The sequence below is a fragment of the Borostomias antarcticus genome, assembly GCF_949987555.1.
Source record: "Borostomias antarcticus genome assembly, chromosome: 34".
NCBI lineage: Eukaryota > Metazoa > Chordata > Actinopteri > Stomiiformes > Stomiidae > Borostomias > Borostomias antarcticus.
In genome coordinates, this window is record NC_140267.1 from 3,281,171 (window position 1) to 3,301,170 (window position 20,000).

Consider the following 20,000-nt stretch of genomic DNA (forward strand, 5'->3'; position numbering starts at 1 on the left):
AGTTGAACATTGTGTGATTTCCAGACGTGGTTCTTCTGACAACATCAGTACATTGATTTACATTTCAGAGGTGTAACAAGGTAAGAGTTTTTATTCCATCACACGGGTTGTTTGCATTAAATAACATCTGCTTTCTTCATTTATATGTAAACTTTGATGTGTGTTTACAAAGTATACTACAAAAGTCTAGTCAGTGTTTATATTATAGGCTACAGGCCCATGTCTAATCTTAGATTTCAAATGCTATTGCTCTGTCCTATGAACTATTTATAGCCTATCATGTAAGTTCCTAAAAGTATTTTTTAATTTGACATACAATTAATCAGACATAGACCACCAGTGATCTTCACATTATTGTCTGTCATGTTTAAACGTGTTCTGGAAACACCCATCTCTTCTGTTTGGATACAGACATGCAAACTAGGACACAGTGCTAGGAGACACCGTAGGGGGTAGGGAGGAGGAGGTGTTGACGATGTTAGTGTTCGTCCTACAGGGGGAAAAAACCCTGGATTCATGTCGGTTATCTCTTAGGGAACGGACACTGATGACCTAATGCGTCGTGGTCATCCTCAGCACCTATGACCCACTGACAGCCGGCATGTCTGGAGCACTGAGGTACGTCAGCTGTTGTCCTCAATCAATCAATCAATCAATCAATCAATCAATCAATCAATCAATCAAAGCTTTATTTGTATAGCGCATTTCATACCCAGAGGCAACACAATGCGCTCCTCTCTCTGAGCAGAACACGGCTACACGATCTGGGGACACAAGTTGTGCAGTTCTGTTCTTATTGGGATGTTATTGTATCATTGTATGGTCTTATATATTAGAGGAATTATAGCTTAGGCTACTTGATGAAAGACATTTGAGGGCCTGTTCTAACTTTGCTTTAGTGGCTGGTAAGCATGCATGATGTGACATGTCTTCATCTTGTGAAAAAATTGATATAACGGAGGATGTAGCGACTATTTTTTACTTTATACAAATATGAATAATGACCCTAGACGCACAAATTTGGGTTGTGTCTGTAAGACTTTCCCAAGAAGTCGAACGGTTAAGAACAAAGGACTGAACATACAGATGAGTTCATCTCAGACTCGTCTTAGTAGAGATCAACCTGTTTCAGATGTGCTCTGACTAAATACAGATATCCGGTTAACCAGCTCACTCCTCCGGAAACTGCCGTCCAAGCCCACGTTTATTTGCCAAAAAGTTCTTATGCAAGCGTCCGTTTTGGCGTTTCATCAAGAAGTTGATATTTACATACATTTCTAATAACCTAATACACAGCAATAACGTGCAGCATTTCCAATGTAACTACAATAATATTGTTACTACAATAATTCTATTGAGTTACTGTAATTAGTGCTTTAAGTAGTTGTTTTATCTTGATTTTATCTTCCATGTACCGTAAGCCACCTTGTGTTGAAGATCAGGTTCCCACAATGCTTAGCAGGTATTGGGATGAACAATCAGAATGTCACTAAATTAGTATACCTGATTATTCAAAGAAACAGGAAAATGTCCCCCTTCCTTTCTCTCACGCTGACTGTTTCCTAAACAAACTGGGCTGAGTTTCCCAGAGGCATCGTAGCGCTAAGATGAACGCCATAGCTTATGATGAACGCCATAGCTTACGATGAACGTAGCGCTACGATGCCTCTGGGAAACTCAGCCCAGAGTTGTAGTGAGTGGCAGTCAGCAGGTAGAGTCCAGCCCAGTCAGACTAGAAGCCAGAATGGCTCAGCGGCCTCAAATTCCCCCCCTTGGGTTTTCGGAGATGAGTGAGAGAGAAAGCCCTCTCTTCCTGCGTCTCTGTGGTTGGACTTCTGGTCTCTGAGGGCATCAGAGGGACATGTAGGTTATCGTAGAACGAGGGGCAATCCTGTTGGCTCCAGGGACGTCCCCTGCTGTTCAGAAATTAGACCCAAAAAAATCATTTCAGTCGTCACATTGAAGTTGGGAGGGCCCTAATTTCAAGTAAGGATTTTTATTCAAATGGTCTGTGTTCTGTGCTCCATTTTCCAGTTCAGTTGGATGTTTTTTTGAATACTTTTCTACACGCGCGAGTCACGTAAGGAAGGAATCTTCTGGAGAAAAAGGCTTGTTATCATGAGGATGGTGGAGAGAGAGAGAGGCTGTTATGAGGATGGTGGAGAGAGAGAGAGGCTGTTATGAGGATGGTGGAGAGAGAGAGGCTGTTATGAGGATGGTGGAGAGAGAGAGAGGCCGTTATGAGGATGGTGGAGAGAGAGAGAGAGGCTGGAGAGAGGGAGAGGCTGTTATGAGGATGGTGGAGAGAGAGAGAGGCTGTTATGAGGATGTAGGAGAGAGAGAGAGGCTGTTATGAGGATGGTGGAGAGAGAGAGAGGCTGTTATGAGGATGGTGGAGAGAGGGAGAGGCTGTTATGAGGATGGTGGAGAGAGAGAGGCTGTTATGAGGATGGTGGAGAGAGAGAGAGGCCGTTATCATGAGGATGGTGGAGAGAGAGAGAGAGAGAGAGAGAGGCTGTTATGAGGATGGTGGAGAGAGAGGCTGTTATGAGGACGGTAGAGAGAGAGAGAGGCTGTTATGAGGACGGTAGAGAGAGAGAGAGGCTGTTATGAGGATGGGGGAGAGAGAGAGAGGCTGTTATGAGGATGGGGGAGAGAGAGAGAGGCTGTTATGAGGATGGTGGAGAGAGAGAGAGGCTGTTATGAGGATGGTGGAGAGAGAGAGAGGCTGTTATGAGGACGGTAGAGAGAGAGAGAGGCTGTTATGAGGATGGTGGAGAGAGAGAGAGGCTGTTATGAGGATGGGGGAGAGAGAGAGGCTGTTATGAGGACGGGGGAGAGAGAGAGAGGCTGTTATGAGGAAGGTGGAGAGAGAGAGAGGCTGTTATGAGGATGGGGGAGAGAGGGAGGCTGTTATCATGAGGATGGTGGAGAGAGAGAGGCTGTTATGAGGATGGTGGAGAGAGAGAGAGGCTGTTATGAGGATGGTGGAGAGAGAGAGGCTGTTATGAGGATGGTGGAGAGAGAGAGAGGCTGTTATGAGGATGGTGGAGAGAGAGAGAGAGAGAGAGAGAGAGAGGCTGTTATGAGGATGGTGGAGAGAGAGAGAGGCTGTTATGAGGATGGTGGAGAGAGGGAGAGGCTGTTATGAGGATGGTGGAGAGAGAGAGAGGCTGTTAAGAGGATGGTGGAGAGAGAGAGAGGCTGTTATGAGGACGGTAGAGAGAGAGAGAGGCTGTTATGAGGATGGTGGAGAGAGAGAGGCTGTTATGAGGATGGTGGAGAGAGAGAGAGAGAGAGAGGCCGTTATGAGGATGGTGGAGAGAGAGAGAGGCTGTTATGAGGATGGTGGAGAGAGAGAGAGAGAGGCTGTTATGAGGATGGTGGAGAGAGAGAGAGGCTGTTATGAGGATGGTGGAGAGAGAGAGAGGCTGTTATGAGGATGGTGGAGAGAGAGAGAGGCTGTTATGAGGATGGTGGAGAGAGAGAGAGGCTGTTATGAGGATGGTGGAGAGAGAGAGAGGCTGTTATGAGGAAGGTAGAGAGAGAGAGGCTGTTATGAGGATGGTGGAGAGAGAGAGAGGCTGTTATGAGGATGGGGGAGAGAGAGAGAGGCTGTTATGAGGATGGTGGAGAGAGAGAGAGGCTGTTATGAGGACGGTGGAGAGAGAGGGAGGCTGTTATGAGGATGGTGGAGAGAGAGAGAGGCTGTTATGAGGAAGGTAGAGAGAGAGAGAGACTAACTTCGTGTGAACAGGGTGTCGTGACGCTGACATCAGTGGCAGCGCTGAGCTGGTATTCTAGGGGCTTTCCTCTCCGTTCCTCCTCTACTTCCTGGATGTGACTTGAGTCAACAGAGAGAGGAGGGAGGGAAGACGAGATCAGAGTTCCTTCCTTGTTCACGTACCCTACAGGTATGTGAAAGTGAAACTATTGTCGATTCAGCGTATAGAATTCATTGTTTGCTGTTTGCTCGGTGGGTTGTTTTTGAAATTGCAGGGGAAAGAGCATGACTAGAGTGTCTCAAGTTGGTTGTCGGAGTTAGAGAAGTAAACGGCTTCCTGTGTTCACGAGCAGTAGCGTGTAGTAGGCGAGTTTGACAGACGTGTTGATGGCGGCGAGGTGTTAGATAACGTCGGCATGGCCCTCGATCTGACGCGCATTCCATTTCTGTTTCAGGATGGATGAGACTCAGTACATGAAAATGTTTGATAACGAGGTAAGACGCTTTACGGTGATGGTAATAATGGTGTTTTTGTCTGTTGACATGCTTTACTGGCTGTGTTATCTTAGTTTGTTTTCAAGATTAGGGGAATTGAAGAACTATGAGTATGCTCTAAATAAGTATGTACTTAATGTGATAAGTATGTACTAAATCTGACGAGGTTAAAATTCGCTCCAATCTCTCCAGTTCATGAACCTATCATATGACTTCATGCCCAATGTGGATATTAAGAGTGAGCCCTACATCCCCGAAACCGGTAAGTTCTTATATAGCATTTCAACCCATCATTATTTCAATATTAACATTATTTCTACATTGTGTGTGTGTGTGTGTATTGTACATCATGCATGATCAGTATAAACCCCTTAAATACATGTCATACTATTGCATGTGTATGGATATTTTTGATTGATTTAATGCCACATAAATTGTACCACAGACATTTATGTGCATAAAATAATCTATACGGTAAATTGACGTCCATTTCATAGCATTGACCTTGTGTGTGTCTGTGTTCCAGTTCATGGACCATATCTCCAGATCATAGAGGAGCCCAAACAGGTGAGTCTAGAGGAGATATCTACAGAAGCACTGAGCCTAGAGGAGATATCTACCACTGAGCCTAGAGGAGATATCTACCACTGAGCCTAGAGGGGGGTATCTAGCACTGAGCCTAGAGGAGATATCTAGCACTGAGTCTAGAGGAGATATCTACCACTGAGCCTAGAGGAGATATCTACCACTGAGCCTAGAGGAGATATCTACCACTGAGCCTAGAGGAGATATCTAGCACTGAGTCTAGAGGAGATATCTACCACTGAGCCTAGAGGAGATATCTAGGACTGAGCCTAGAGGAGATATCTACCACTGAGTCTAGAGGAGATATCTACCACTGAGCCTAGAGGAGATATCTAGGACTGAGTCTAGAGGAGATATCTAGCACTGAGCCTAGAGGAGATATCTACCACTGAGCCTAGAGGAGATATCTACCACTGAGCCTAGAGGAGATATCTACCACTGAGCCTAGAGGAGATATCTACCACTGAGCCTAGAGGAGATATCTACAGTAGCACTGAGCCTAGAGGAGATATCTACCACTGAGCCTAGAGGAGATATCTAGGACTGAGCCTAGAGGAGATATCTACCACTGAGCCTAGAGGAGATATCTAGCACTGAGCCTAGAGGAGATATCTACAGTAGCACTGAGCCTAGAGGAGATATCTACCACTGAGCCTAGAGGAGATATCTAGCACTGAGCCTAGAGGAGATATCTACAGTAGCACTGAGCCTAGAGGAGATATCTACAGTAGCACTGAGCCTAGAGGAGATATCTACCACTGAGCCTAGAGGAGATATCTACCACTGAGTCTAGAGGAGATATCTAGCGCTGAGCCTAGAGGAGATATCTACCACTGAGTCTAGAGGAGATATCTACCACTGAGCCTAGAGGAGATATCTACCACTGAGCCTAGAGGAGATATCTACAGTAGCACTGAGCCTAGAGGAGATATCTACCACTGAGCCTAGAGGAGATATCTACCACTGAGCCTAGAGGAGATATCTACCACTGAGCCTAGAGGAGATATCTACCACTGAGCCTAGAGGAGATATCTAGCACTGAGCCTAGAGGAGATATCTAGCACTGAGCCTAGAGGAGATATCTACCACTGAGACTAGAGGAGATATCTACCACTGAGCCTAGAGGAGATATCTACCACTGAGCCTAGAGGAGATATCTACCACTGAGCCTAGAGGAGATATCTAGCACTGGTCTCCTTTTCGGCGCATATCATTGCGCAATGCTGTTTCTGCTTTTCATAGTGAAACTAGCTATAGGGTGATTTGCATAGTACATTTATTTTATCTTTGTTAACAAAACCCAAAGACACGTGACTGAGGTGACAGACGGCAGAACAACCCTGGGCTCATAGTCTGTGTTTTGGTATTATTTGTTCAAGACCGGTGGAAGTTCCAGGATGTAGGAAGTGACTGTTACAGTAACTGGCAATGCCTCTGGGGGATTATCCACTTACGTCCTTGTGTCCTGTGTGTGTGTGTGTGTGTGCGCACATGTGTGTGTGTGTGTGTGTGTGTGTGTGTGTGCGCGCGCAGAGAGGATTCAGATTCCGCTATGAGTGTGAGGGTCCGTCCCATGGAGGGCTGCCTGGAGCGTCCAGTGAGAGGAACAGGAGAACCTACCCCACTGTTAAGGTGAGGAACAGGAGAACCTACCCCACTGTTAAGGTGAGGGACAGGAGAACCTACCCCACTGTTAAGGTGAGGAACAGGGGAACCCTAACCCACTGTTAAGGTGAGGAACAGGAGAACCTACCCCACTGTTAAGGTGAGGGACAGGAGAACCTACCCCACTGTTAAGGTGAGGAACAGGAGAACCTAACCCACTGTTAAGGTGAGGAACAGGAGAACCTAACCCACTGTTAAGGTGAGGAACAGGAGAACCCTAACCCACTGTTAAGGTGAGGAACAGGGGAACCCTAACCCACTGTTAAGGTGAGGAACAGGAGAACCCTACCCCACTGTTAAGGTGAGGAACAGGAGAACCCTAACCCACTGTTAAGGTGAGGAACAGGAGAACCCTACCCCACTGTTAAGGTGAGGAACAGGAGAACCCTAACCCACTGTTAAGGTGAGGAACAGGAGAACCCTAACCCACTGTTAAGGTGAGGGACAGGAGAACCCTAACCCACTGTTAAGGTGAGGAACAGGAGAACCCTAACCCACTGTTAAGGTGAGGAACAGGAGAACCCTAACCCACTGTTAAGGTGAGGAACAGGAGAACCTACCCCACTGTTAAGGTGAGGAACAGGAGAACCCTAACCCACTGTTAAGGTGAGGGACAGGAGAACCCTAACCCACTGTTAAGGTGAGGAACAGGAGAACCCTAACCCACTGTTAAGGTGAGGAACAGGAGAACCCTAACCCACTGTTAAGGTGAGGAACAGGAGAACCCTAACCCACTGTTAAGGTGAGAGACCACACAGCCTGCTGTCCTCTTAGCTGTCTGTGTATTTGCCTGTTTTATACTCACTGCCGGCTTGTCCTCGTCTTCAGCTGAGAGAGATACAGAACCACACGTTCTACCCAGGAGGCCATTACAGAGAACGCGTCCGATGCTGTCCTGGACAGGTCTTTGTCTACACTATGTCTAATCTCCCTCTCTCTTTCTCTCTTTCTCTCTCTCTCTCTCTCTCTCTCCGTCTATCTCTCTATCACTCTGTCCGTTCTTCCCTCTCTCTCTCCGTCCGCAGGTGAACAACTACGTGGGCAACGCTAAGGTGGAGGTGCAGCTGGTGACGCACCTGGACCCGCCCCGTATCCACCCTCACAGCCTGGTGGGGCGCCAGTGCTCGGAGAACGGCACCTGCACCATGGATGTGGGCCCCAACGACCTCACGGCCTCGTCAGTACATTACCACACTTTTAAATCCGCCGCAAAGTATGAATCCTGTAGGGTTTTATCGATCGTTTTATGAAATCCGTTGACTTGTGTTGACGCGACCGTTGTAGATGTGTAGATCAATCCGCAGAGGGGATTCAGGAAGCGGAACTACTTACGGTAGCTGTTGTTATTGTTTATGTTGCTAGGCTAGCTAGTTTGCGGAAGTTTACACACGTATGTGCTGCAGCTAAATAGTTCTATGCTAAATATTTAAAAAAGCCTTTCCAGATGAACTAGAATCGTACTTTATGGCGAATTATATGTCAGAGCGCCAACTAACACCTCGGTGAGTTTCTTGTCTTTGAAATTGAGAGTTTAACAATTGATTTTTCACGGTGCCCACCCACATCCATTGTATGACAAAACGGTGGTAGAGCAATTATCAGACATTCTCAAAAGTGCTAGTTTTGTCAACGTTTTCATCTGAACCATTGTATATGATCATAAGTAACCTTAAAACAGGGCTAAACATGATTTTTCCCTTTACTACTCGAAAGCTCGGACTGCGACCTTACACAAAACCATCAAGATGATGGGAGCACATTACAATTCTAGAAAAACTCTCATAATTTTTTTCTGACATTGGAAATTTGGCTGGAAGTCGGTTGGTATAAGGCTACCATACCTCGGGACAGAGTTTGTGAAAAATGTTAACGCATATCCCTGTTTCCTTTGGTGCTGAGCCAAACTGTACAGTACAGGAGTTCATATCGCGATGAAACGCTCACTTGTTCAACCCGTGTGTGAATGTAAAGAATGTTACATCATTGTACTGTACAGTAGCGATACAAGACTTGACATTTAGTGTGTCTTTATTTCTCTTCCTGGCTCTTATTAATGCTAATTGTACATATAGTTCTAAAATAATGATCAAATTAGGAAAAGAGTAAACCAACGCCTTGGTTTGTTCAAAGTACAAATGTGAGCTTTATACACGATTTGCAAACCGTTTGATCTGATCAGTAAGACAATACTGGCTGATTTAACGATCCAGGGCAGTAAAAGGCAAGAAACAACTGACCGTCTGGCACTACTGTAGCTAGCCAGGACTTCAAATGTTCCCTAGGACAGCGGCCAACAACTTTATCACCCACGATGTGGAGAGCAGAGGAGAGAATTGAATTTCCTTCACAGTGTGACCGTGTCTTGTGTCTACCCCCGGCAGGTTCAGTAACCTGGGCATCCTGCACGTGACGAAGAGGGGGGTGGGCGAGATGCTGGTGAGGAGGCTGAAGGAGGATCAGAGGAGACAGAAGGGCCAGCACTACCACTTCTCAGGTGGGGCCTCAGCCGGGAGCCCACCACGTCATTCTGACGCTCAAAATCAACTCACTCAGGCTCCGTTCCGAATCGCATACTTCTACTTCTTACTACCAGTACCTACTACAGCTGCCCTTAGAAAGTACGTACTTTGCAAGCGGTAGGCATCCAATTGGGACATCATACCTTGTCATAACATTGCGCCTTGAAATTTGCCCACATCCGTCGCTGTCAATAACGCGACATTCGTCTACAGCTGTCGCGACTCGCACATGTGACGCACATTTCCGCTGCGCACAGGATTGTGGGTCAGAATAGCCAGAAAAGCCTGCTGGCTTGCATACTGCAAAATACGACCGGATGTAGTAGGACATCCTGGTATTTTTGCCATACTGCACGTGGCATACTATGTATTGGGACATACTACATCCTGTTTTGGCATACTATATAGTAGGGTAGTATGCGATTCGGAACGCAGCCTCAGTTCATTTGAATTTACTTCACTTCGTGTCATTTATTTAATGCAATTCAACCCTTAAATCTATGTGCAGAAACGAATGCGATTGGTCGAAGCTGATGTATTGAAACTTCACCATGTCTCTGTGTGTGTCTGTGGCGCAGAGGGGGAGGAGCAGGTCATAGTGCGAGAGGCCAAGGTCCTGGCCAAGGTCACAGACCTGAACATCGTGAGGTTAAAGTTCACAGCCTACCTTCAGGACAGTAACGGGGGTTTCACCAGGGCCCTGAAGCCTGTGGTGTCCAACCCCATCTACGACAGCAGTGAGTACTGTAGCTCCTACTGTACGTCAGTGTTCAAGTTCAAGGCTTTTATTGTCGTGTATTTATAAAATACAATGAAACGCACTGTGCCCGGCACTCTCAGACATCAAGACATGACTTGAGACATAAGACAGTAAGACATTACAACAATATGACAGGAGACGTTTACAAAATAAGACATTAAGACACTATAGACACTACGAAATACGACATTAAGACATTACAAAGAGACATTAAAGTGCATAGCATCTGAGTATCTGTCTCATCTGAGTGGAACCCGACTGATTCAACTAATCAAAGGATTATCCTTCATTTGGACATCCTTCATTTGTTTAATCCGGTGTGGTTGCACTTAACTGTCACACTGCAGACCACGAAGGCTGTATGTTGTCATTGCGCAACACACACACCTTTTTATGAATTAGAGTAAGTAAAATAAACGTACTTCTAGAGATATTTCTATGCCTTTTCTCACGTAGAGTCGCCCAACGCCTCAAATCTGAAGATCTCGCGCATGGACAAGACCTGCGGCTCGGTGCTCGGAGGAGATGAGATCTTCCTGCTGTGTGACAAAGTCCAGAAAGGTTAGTGTAGACGATTTTTAACTGATCTAGTCAAAAAGGATTTGCCAAGATTCGCTCAAACAGGTTAAGTCTGGTTTATTGAGAAAACATACGAGCGCAAGGACTTCAGGACGACGCACGTGAGTGGTTTATCCAAGTGAAGTCCCGCAGTCTGGTCTTGCGCGGCCTTATATTCAAGCAATACACAGGTATGGCGCTTCCAGGGATGTGATTGGCTAACCCATTGTACACGTTATATTAAATGGCAGGCGTCATCAACAGTGGTCGAGAATACAGACACGTGACATGAGAAAAGGCGGTAATTCTTGAAGGGACAATGGGACAAAGGATGGTTATTCTGGAGCAGACGACGTCTAGGTGTGTTGACCTCCTTGAGGTCCTCCTGTCATAATTTAGATTAGCACAGCTATGTGAAAGGTGGGAGCTGATGAGACTACAATTTCTATGACATTAGAGTTCAGCTCCCGTCTATGACTTCACTGTAGTGAGGAGGCAGCTAAGTTATGTATTTACCATAGAATCATAAGTCAATCTCTAAGCACTGCGCTCAACTAGAGACTGAAGAACATTCCACCAGATTTCTTCCCCAAAAGTGAGTGGAAACAATTTGAGAGATTTGAAACGATTTTAAAGAAAAAAACCTGCATTGCAGAACCAATCCAACGTCTTTAGGGCGGTCCTTCCTAATGGAGCAGTGAATGTTTGGTTTTGTTTTGATTCTCTGCTCCAGTTTGTTTGGAGTACGTTATTTCCGTTAAGGCGGGTCCTTCACCCTATTGGTGATGTCGGGAGTGGTTCTGATTGGTAGTGTCCGTTTTCGGTGCTTAGCAACGAACAAGATGTCTCCAGACTTTCGTAGGAGGAGATCTCCAAAAGTCTGGCATGGCATATATATATATACCTTTTCTACATTGCAGATGATATTGAGATCCGCTTTTACGAGGAGGACGAGGAGGGCGGCTGGGAGGCCTTCGGCGACTTCTCCCCAACCGACGTCCACAAACAGGTGCGGACTCTCGACTTCCACCAGAACCGTCTCATTTCTCTTGTTGAATTTGTGTCGCGGTTCTCTCAGTGACGTGACTTTGCCGTTTTGTTTGTGACCCCCCCACCTCTGTGACAGTACGCCATCGTGTTCAAGACGCCGCCGTACCACAGCACGGAGATCGACCGGCCCGTCACGGTGTTCCTCCAGCTGAAGAGGAAGAAGGCAGGGGATTGCAGCGACCCCAAACAGTTCACCTACGTGCCTCAGGTCCAAGGTGATCTACCACTGACGATGTGGGGACATTCCGAGTACCGAGTATCAGTATACGTATATCGTCAGTTGAAGTATTACTGAAGAATAAAAGTCATGTTTGGGGGTTTTCCTCAGTGGAAATGTTAAGAGGTGCCTCCTACTCAGAAAGGGTATTTGGTAGGAAAATTAAGTTGACGGAAACAAGGCTGATTATTTGTCATAACAGAGACGTTTTCTCCCACCACCTCCTCTTCGTAACTTTCTGTCTTTCGGTTTCTCAGACAAAGAGGAGGTGCAGCGTAAGAAGCAGAAGCCCCTCCCCCACCCCTACGACCCGGGGAGGGGCGGGGCCCTGGGAGGGGCCTGGGGCGCGGGGAGGGGAGGAGCCGGAGGCTTCGGAGGCGGAGCTGGAGGTGGAGGAGGTACGTAATGATGATTCAAGACAGGAGAGCTATCAGGTCAAATGTCTTCTCATCTTTGGCTATCTTGAACATTTTCATGGATCACGGTCATGGTGATACTGTTTTTTTTGCTTCCTTCTGGAATAAGTAGGCGTGGGACGTATGCCCTCCTCCCTTGTTCTCTGTAAAGCGCATTGTGTTGCCTCTGGGTATGAAATGCGCTCTACAAATAAAGCTTTGATTGATTGATTGATGGTAATGATGATCATTACTTCTCCGCCCGGCAGCCTTCCAGTTCAACCAGCAGATGAACGGAGGGACGTTCTACGGAGGCGGGTTCGCAGGCTTCGGGGGCGGGACCCAGATGTCAGGCTCCGCCCCTCAGGCCGAGAGGAGCCAACAGCCACAGACGCCTGGACAGACACCCGGACAGACTGGCTCTCCTCTACAACAGCAGCTCTTCCAGATAGGTATGTAGATATTGGAACTAGTGAATCCAATCAGTCCCTTAACCCTAAGCTAACCAACGAAGGTACCAGCCAATCAGAATGCTAGCATGACGCTTTTGTAATACACGCTTTATAATACAGCCCGTGTTTTACCCGTGTCTCACCAGTTACTTACACTGTTAAGAGTCAGTCAGATGCATAAAAACCGATATCCGTCAAGTCAGACATGGCGAATCGCCAGCTAACCTCTGGAATATGTAGAGGGTGGGTCGTATGCCCACCTCCCTTGTTCTCTGTAAAGTGCATTGTGTTGCCTCTGGGTATGAAATGCGCTATACAAATAAAGCTTTGATTGATTGATTGATTGATTGATTGATTGATTGATTGATTGACTCCAGCGGCCAGTCTGCAGAGCAGGGCCACGCAGGCGGCCAGACAGACGGCCGGGGCGCTGCTGCAGTATTGCACCACCGGGGACGTGCGCCTCCTGCTGGCCATGCAGAGACACCTGTGCGGGGTCCAGGACGAGAACGGAGACACGTGAGTCTGTTGCTCTGCCCGTAATCTACGCGGCCTGGTGCGTGTGTGTGTGTGTGTGTGTGTGTGTGTGTGTGTGTGTGTGTGTGTGTGTGTGTGTATGCAATTTCCATTGCTGAAACACCAAACCCCCTAGAAGGATCAATATCTATCTATCTATCTATCTATCTATCTATCTATCTATCTATCTATCTATCTATCTATCTATCTATCTATCTATCTATCTATCTATCTACAGTATCTATCTATCTACAGTATCTATCTATCTATCTATCTATCTATCTATCTATCTATCTATCTTCCATGTTTCTTCTTGTAACTGTATCTGTAGATACGGAACAATACTGTATGTAGTCTGTGTGTTTGATTAGCAGGTCTTATCAGTATGTTTAGGGCTGATCTGTTTATTTTATTACCCACAGGCCTTTGCACCTGGCCATCATCCACCAGCAGACCGCCGTGATCCAGCAGCTGGTCCACACCCTCCTCAGCACCCAGCAACAGAAGACCCTGAACAGGCTGAACCACCTCAGTCAGGTAGCCCACGAACACTAGCCAGGCTAGGTAACCAGGCTAGGTAACCAGGCTAGGTAACCAGGCTAGGTAACCAGGCTAGGTAACCAGGCTAGGTATCCAGGCTAGGTAGTCAGGCTAGGTAACCAGGCTAGGTAGCCAGGCCAGGTAGTCTGCCACAGCCACACTCACATCTCTACAATAACCTTTATTTAAACTCGAAGGACACTGAGGTTGCCCTCATTTACAGTGACGACGAGTAAAAGAGATAAAATAGTACAAAGATAAACATGAATAAAACAGAGGTAAGGCAATAATAACACTAAAAGCACAACATGAAAATAGAGTAAAATAAGTTAAAATAAATAAGAACAGAACAAGAAATACAGCTAAAAACAATTACAGTAAGATGTGCAAAATTCAGAAACCATAGTTCTAAAATGACCAAACGAAGGGAGGGTAGCCATTTTAAAAGTGCTTTGGAGGGCATTCCAGGAGTTTGGAGCACTGACAGTAAAAGCAGTCATTCCTAGGTTGGAACACCTTGTTTATGCTGTGTCAGCGCTGGAGAAAGGTCTTGCTTGACTCATTACCATTCGGGAATAAGGGGGAAAAAACACAGTATTTCTTTAATCATGTCACAATTGAGTGTTAACTGTTAATTGCATTATTTTGTGCATTTTAAAGCAACCATGGGTGTCCTGGAAGGCACCCTCAAATAAAATGTATTATTGTTATTTACAAATGTGTTAGGCTTTGCAGTTGTTAGGTTGTTGTACTGTACGTAGTCTGGGACAATCTCCCATCGCCACTGATTGGCCGACCACATGAATCCGTGCCGCCGATTGGCCGGTAATAAACGAATGACAGTGGTTGTCCCCAAAACCTACATCCGTTGAGTCAGACTAGTAGGTGACAGCAGCTACACTCAACGGAAATGACTTGATTCTGGGTTTGGTACTCAGACGTGTGTGTGTGTGTGTGTGTGTGTGTGTGTTTAGTCTCCCCTGCACCTGGCGGTGATCACCAGGCAGCCCAGGGTGGTGGAGGCACTCCTGGCGGCGGGCGCCGACCCCGCCCTGCTGGACCTGGACGGCCGCACCCCCCTCCACCTGGCGGCGCTGGCCGGTGACGAGGTCACCCTCCGCGTCCTGCTGGGGCACCTGGGGGAGCGTCACAGCCTCCTGGTCAACACGGCCGACTACCACGGTGAGGACAACAGAACGCCCACCGGGGTTAATGTCGATGGCGGCTCGTTCCGCTCGCCACAAGTGGTCTCGAGGTGTCTGACGCCGGCGCCGTCTTTGCTCCTCCCTCTCAGGGATGTATCCGCTGCACCTGGCCGTGAGGAGGGGGGGCGAGCGCTGTCTGCGCGCGCTGGTGGAGGGCGGGGCCAAGATCAACGCGCCGGAGCAGAAGAGCGGCTCGTCGGCGCTGCACCTGGCGGTCAGGGACAACCTCTTCAGACTGGCCTGCACGCTGATTACAGAGGTACACACACACACACACACACACACACACACACACACACACACACACACACACACGCACACATTCATTACAGAGGTACACACACACACACACACACACACACACACACACACACACACACTCATTACAGAGGTACACACACACACACACATTCATTACAGAGGTACACACACACACACACACACACACATTCATTACAGAGGTACACACACACACACACACTCATTACAGACGTACACACACTCATTACAGAGGTACAGTACACACATTTATTAGAGGTACACGCACACACTCTCATTACACACACGCACACACACTCTCATTACAGAGGTACACACACACACACACACACACACACACACACACACACTCATTACAGGAGGTACACAAACACACATTCAACTGCATGCACACTGTACAGTAGTAGTACATTAGGATTCAAACTGTACAACCCCCCGACACACTCTCACACACACACACACACACACAAACTCACACACACACACACACACACACACACACACACACTCACACCTACCGCCGCTTCCTTCCGTCTCCAGCTGAAGGCCGACGTCAACATGAGCACGTTCGGAGGGAACACTCCTCTGCACCTGGCCGCCAGCCTGGGCTCCCCCACGCTCTGCTCCATGCTCGTCGCTGCAGGTGAGAGGGCGCACACACACACACACACACACACACGCTGTCACATGTCCTACCACATGCTTCTGGTGGAGGTGCGCGGGCAGCGAGCATTGAGCAATATGTTGATGGAGCCTCCAGGTTGCGATATGCGGCGCGCGCCCACTCGGCGCCGTCCGAGTCTCCACGCCTGGGTCCAACCTCACACACCAGCATGATCCCTGTGTCCACGTCGAACCCGTGTCCACGTGGATGATGCTTGTGTACACTGTGAATAGCTTGATAACTGATATTCTAGCCGTAACGCTAGCTAGCTGGTATTCTAGCTGTAACGCTAGCTGTTACTGCTAGCTAGCTAATACTAGCTCATAAGAACAGTAGCTACCTAGTAATAATAGTGGATAGTAAATATAGTAGTGTTGCAAATATAGTTGTGTGGTAAATATAGTAGTGTTGTAATTATAAAAGTGTTGTAAATATAGTAGTGTTGTAAATATAAAAGTGTTGTAAATATAGTAGTGTTGTAATTATAAAAGTGTTGTAAATATAGTAGTGTTGTAAATATAAAAGTGTTGTAAATATAGTAGTGTTGCAAATATACAGTAGTAGTATTGTGCTCTTTGAGGCTCTTTGAGACCTCTTTGAGCACAAGACTACTGTTCTTGAGTCACGTGACTACTGTACCTTGGTGTGAATGACATGACAAATGTGTGCATAGACCCATTTTGGAATTGATGGAACCATGTGATATGACAGGCATCCATATGGGTCACTGGGCTGCACACACACATATTCACACATTAACATGACAAACCCATGCTCTTTAAGGAAGTATACATACAGATGCTCCTCCCCTCTCTCCTCAGGGGCCAATAAGAACCTGGAGAACGACGAGCCGCTCTCCTTCAGCTCCTCCTCCTCAGACGAAGAGTCCGAGGACGACGGACCGATCGGAGATCGCGTCAGAGAGGTAGCGGCGACGCCGGAGACGAGGAACACACTCTCGTCCGACAGAGAGCGCGTTAACCCCCGCAAGAGGTCGGCCACAGGTCACACCCCCCTAGACCTGGCCAAGTGCCAAAAGGTGAGACTACGATAACATTAAGGAAACGTGAAAACATACAGTCTATAGTACGATAGCATCTCGATTTGTGTCTAGAAAGAGGTTCCACTTGGAGTTTTGCAGTACCTGTTCCTGGTGTTCTAGGTGAGAACTCTTCTGGACTCTCGACCCAAGCCCAGTCAACACACCAGCAAGAAATCTAAGCCCACCATCAGAGAAGGTACCGGAACCACGTAGTCTTCCTTCTACGCATACGTCCACCTTGTCTGTGGTTTATCACACGTATAGGACCTCAGCTGTTTTTCTGTTTTAATTGTAAAGACTTAATACCAGAGTTGATCTAGAATGATCCAATGCTGTGTTGCATTTGTATTGCATAAAGTTTTTAACTTTTGAGTTCGTGACATCATACCACAGTTAAAAGCGCTCCAGAAACAAAAGGCGAAAAAACAACTTTAGCCCCATCTTTGTAGTTCTAGCTAAGCTAGCCATTGATACCAGTTGATAACAACGCACTATGCACAAAAATGCACTATTTCGCACTTACGAACCCCATAGCAACATTGTCACTGATAGAAGTCGTACAGTACTGTGTGTACGACTGATTTATCGAGACACAAATAAGACACAAGTGCTAATTAACAGTCTCATTACAGTTTTCACTTATTGTTGATGCTCAGAGCAGCCATCTTGATTTGACGTCAGCAGCTGACGACGAGGTCGGGGGTTGAATTTCTACCCAGAGTAAAATGCGGGAAAACTGAGATTAGCCGACGTATTTGAAGACGATTTTGACGTCGAGAACGGAAAATCGGATGTTTCCGACACAACCAGAACGCATTAGGGACACAAAGCGACGGGACAAACGTTTCCCTCCGGGTATCTGAGCAGTGTTTCCGCCCCCCCCCCCCCGCAGCAGAGAGCCAGGAGCTGGACGAGGAGACGCTCTGCCGGCTGTGTGAGATCCTCAGCCTGGGCGACGTGCCCTGGAGGCGGCTGGCGGAGAAGCTGGGCATGCTGACCCTGGCCCACCTCTACCAGGACAGCCCCTCGCCCTGCCACCACCTGCTGAAGACGTACCAGGTCAGCAGGGGGGGACGGAGAGTGTGTGTGTGTGTGTGTGGGGGGGGGGTGGCGTGTTTGTGTGTGTGTGGGGGGGTTGCGTGTTGGTGTGTGTGTGTGGGGGGGGTTGCGTGTTTGTGTGTGTGTGGGGGGGGGGGTTGCGTGTCTGTGTGTGGGGGGGGGGGGGAGGGGGTTGCGTGTTTGTGTGTGTGTGTGAGAAAGAGAGAAGTTGGCAGTGTGTTTTCAGGAGTTTGTGTGTGTGTGTTTGTGTGAGAGAGGGAGAGGTTGACGGTGTTGTTTTGAGCAGTGTGTGAGCTCACAGTGTGTGTGTGTGTGTGTGTGTGTGTGTGTTCCAGGTGGGCGGGGGGCCGGTGGAGGGGCTGGTGGAGGCTCTCCAGTCCCTGGGCCTCACTGAGGGCGTGAGGCTGCTGAGGCAGGCGGAGCTGAGCGAGGACAAGCAGAGCTCTGGTAGGGATCTCCGTCCCCCTTCTGTCCACTCACATCCCTCTCTCTTCTGGATCTCTCTCCACTCAACCGTCTTTGCTGTGTGCCCACTCAGATACCACCGTGGACAGCGGCTTCGGGAGTCAACCCGAGCCAGCCGTGGCCAATCAGTGAACACCAGGAAGAGGAAGCTGAAATGATACTCCACAGTGAAACTCCACGTTTTCTGCTACTGCAATTTCACTCCAGTGATACCTACCTACCTACCTACCTACCTACCTACCTACCTATTTACCTACCTACCTACCTTCCTTCCTACCTACCTTCCTTCCTACCTACCTACCTACCTACCTACCTACCTACCTACCTACCTATTTACCTACCTACCTACCTTCCTTCCTACCTACCTACCTACCTTCCTTCCTACCTACCTACCTACCTACCTACTTACCTACCTACCTATTTACCTACCTACCCACCTACCTACCTACCTACCTACCCATCTTCCTACCTACCTACCCACCTACCTACCTACCCACCTACCTGCCTACCTACCCATCTTCCTACCTATGTACTACCTACCTACCTAGATGGGCCTACAGAGCAGTTCTTACCTACTCATGTAGCTCATGCATCCTGGAATGGAAGAAAATCCAACTTCGACTTGTAATCTCTTTCCGTTAAATCGTGGTCTCATCAGTAGAGTGAGATACTCAGATACTGTACCGGTATACGCATGCATATGTACAGTACCTTGCAAGAATGTCCAAATAGGGCAAAGAATTCGTCTGAAATGTGTTGGAATGTGTTGGAATGATCAAATTCTAATCGTCATTTTTAAAGGCTGAGAATATTTTACTAATACTGTGTATTCGTGTGGTTTCCCGTCTTGTACAGCCAGGTCGCAGAGTCGTATGTTTCTCGAACATATTTTATATGTGTTGTTCTTTTCAACTTGTCAAGGAGGCTATGGTCTTTGTCTCGTCTATGTAGAAATAAAATTATTTTACCCCTAATACTTAAAATGCTTTCAAAATGTTTTTATTTTTCTATGCCTCCAAAAGATACAAACCAGTTAATATATTTTGAGAGGAAAATCTGAATATGTTGACGATATGTACAGCTAAACCCAGAGATGATAGGAGTTGGATGCTCAACTCCTAGGAGTTGGGTGATTGATTGATTGATTGATTGATTGATTGATTGATTGATTGATTGATTGATGCTCATTAACACTGACAGGCCGCAGATATATGGAGAACGGAAGAGTCCAGTACAAACATGTACAGAAATAGAATTAACGAACATATCGACAAATACTCACCTAGACTCAATAGTTCATGGACAAAAAAAGACATATTCAACACTTTTACACACTTGTTCTAACCAAAAAGTGCAATTCAGCGAGACATTCCCCGGACATAACAGTGAAAGTCCGACTCAAACGTGCCCTTGAACCTGCGCATTTAAGTCTAATGTCTACATCTTCTCACAATCAATCGCATATATATATATATACACCATTTGAAGAAGACACACAGTGATTATGACTTTCTGCGTGTCTGTGTCATGAGCACCCTGTTCCTTGTCCCCCATAAGTACAAATAATGTCACCCTTCGATATTTCATCACAGTGTTGACGGCTCTCCCCGGCCGTCGTGTGTGAACCTTCTGGAGAGCGACATGAGAGACGTCACTGAGAGACCTCGACACGCCCAGTCAGATGAGGTATCTCCTCAGTTTAACTAATTAAACTCCTGACACCTACAGTAGGGCCATCATACACCTGCTTTATAGCAACACCTGACTACACTGGCCACAGACCAGAACGCTGGGTAGAAATGACCATGCC

At 47.2% G+C, this 20,000-nt stretch overlaps 1 protein-coding gene across 2 annotated transcripts in view; it reads left to right on the forward strand.

The window, feature by feature from the left end:
* nfkb2 (nuclear factor of kappa light polypeptide gene enhancer in B-cells 2 (p49/p100)) overlaps window positions 1-19,152 on the forward strand; it is a 19,172-nt gene extending 20 nt beyond the window's left edge. Inside the window, exons 1-24 of one of the 2 annotated variants that reach the window (XM_084460868.1) lie at window positions 1-80; window positions 535-618; window positions 4,180-4,219; window positions 4,412-4,481; window positions 4,746-4,786; window positions 6,338-6,436; window positions 7,495-7,646; window positions 8,851-8,963; window positions 9,567-9,725; window positions 10,205-10,309; window positions 11,227-11,315; window positions 11,433-11,571; window positions 11,831-11,971; window positions 12,238-12,420; window positions 12,798-12,939; window positions 13,359-13,473; window positions 14,451-14,658; window positions 14,771-14,940; window positions 15,501-15,603; window positions 16,446-16,663; window positions 16,787-16,862; window positions 17,559-17,725; window positions 18,061-18,172; window positions 18,264-19,152. The exon at window positions 1-80 is cut by the window's left edge and continues 20 nt beyond it. In XM_084460868.1, coding sequence (XP_084316994.1) covers window positions 602-618; window positions 4,180-4,219; window positions 4,412-4,481; window positions 4,746-4,786; window positions 6,338-6,436; window positions 7,495-7,646; window positions 8,851-8,963; window positions 9,567-9,725; window positions 10,205-10,309; window positions 11,227-11,315; window positions 11,433-11,571; window positions 11,831-11,971; window positions 12,238-12,420; window positions 12,798-12,939; window positions 13,359-13,473; window positions 14,451-14,658; window positions 14,771-14,940; window positions 15,501-15,603; window positions 16,446-16,663; window positions 16,787-16,862; window positions 17,559-17,725; window positions 18,061-18,172; window positions 18,264-18,322 — 2,718 coding nt within the window. In that variant the 5' untranslated portion in view covers window positions 1-80; window positions 535-601 and the 3' untranslated portion in view covers window positions 18,323-19,152. The remainder of the gene's footprint in view (window positions 81-534; window positions 619-4,179; window positions 4,220-4,411; window positions 4,482-4,745; window positions 4,787-6,337; window positions 6,437-7,494; window positions 7,647-8,850; window positions 8,964-9,566; window positions 9,726-10,204; window positions 10,310-11,226; window positions 11,316-11,432; window positions 11,572-11,830; window positions 11,972-12,237; window positions 12,421-12,797; window positions 12,940-13,358; window positions 13,474-14,450; window positions 14,659-14,770; window positions 14,941-15,500; window positions 15,604-16,445; window positions 16,664-16,786; window positions 16,863-17,558; window positions 17,726-18,060; window positions 18,173-18,263) is intronic. The other variant, XM_084460869.1, reaches the window with a different exon arrangement.
* Window positions 19,153-20,000: the final 848 nt, after the last annotated feature.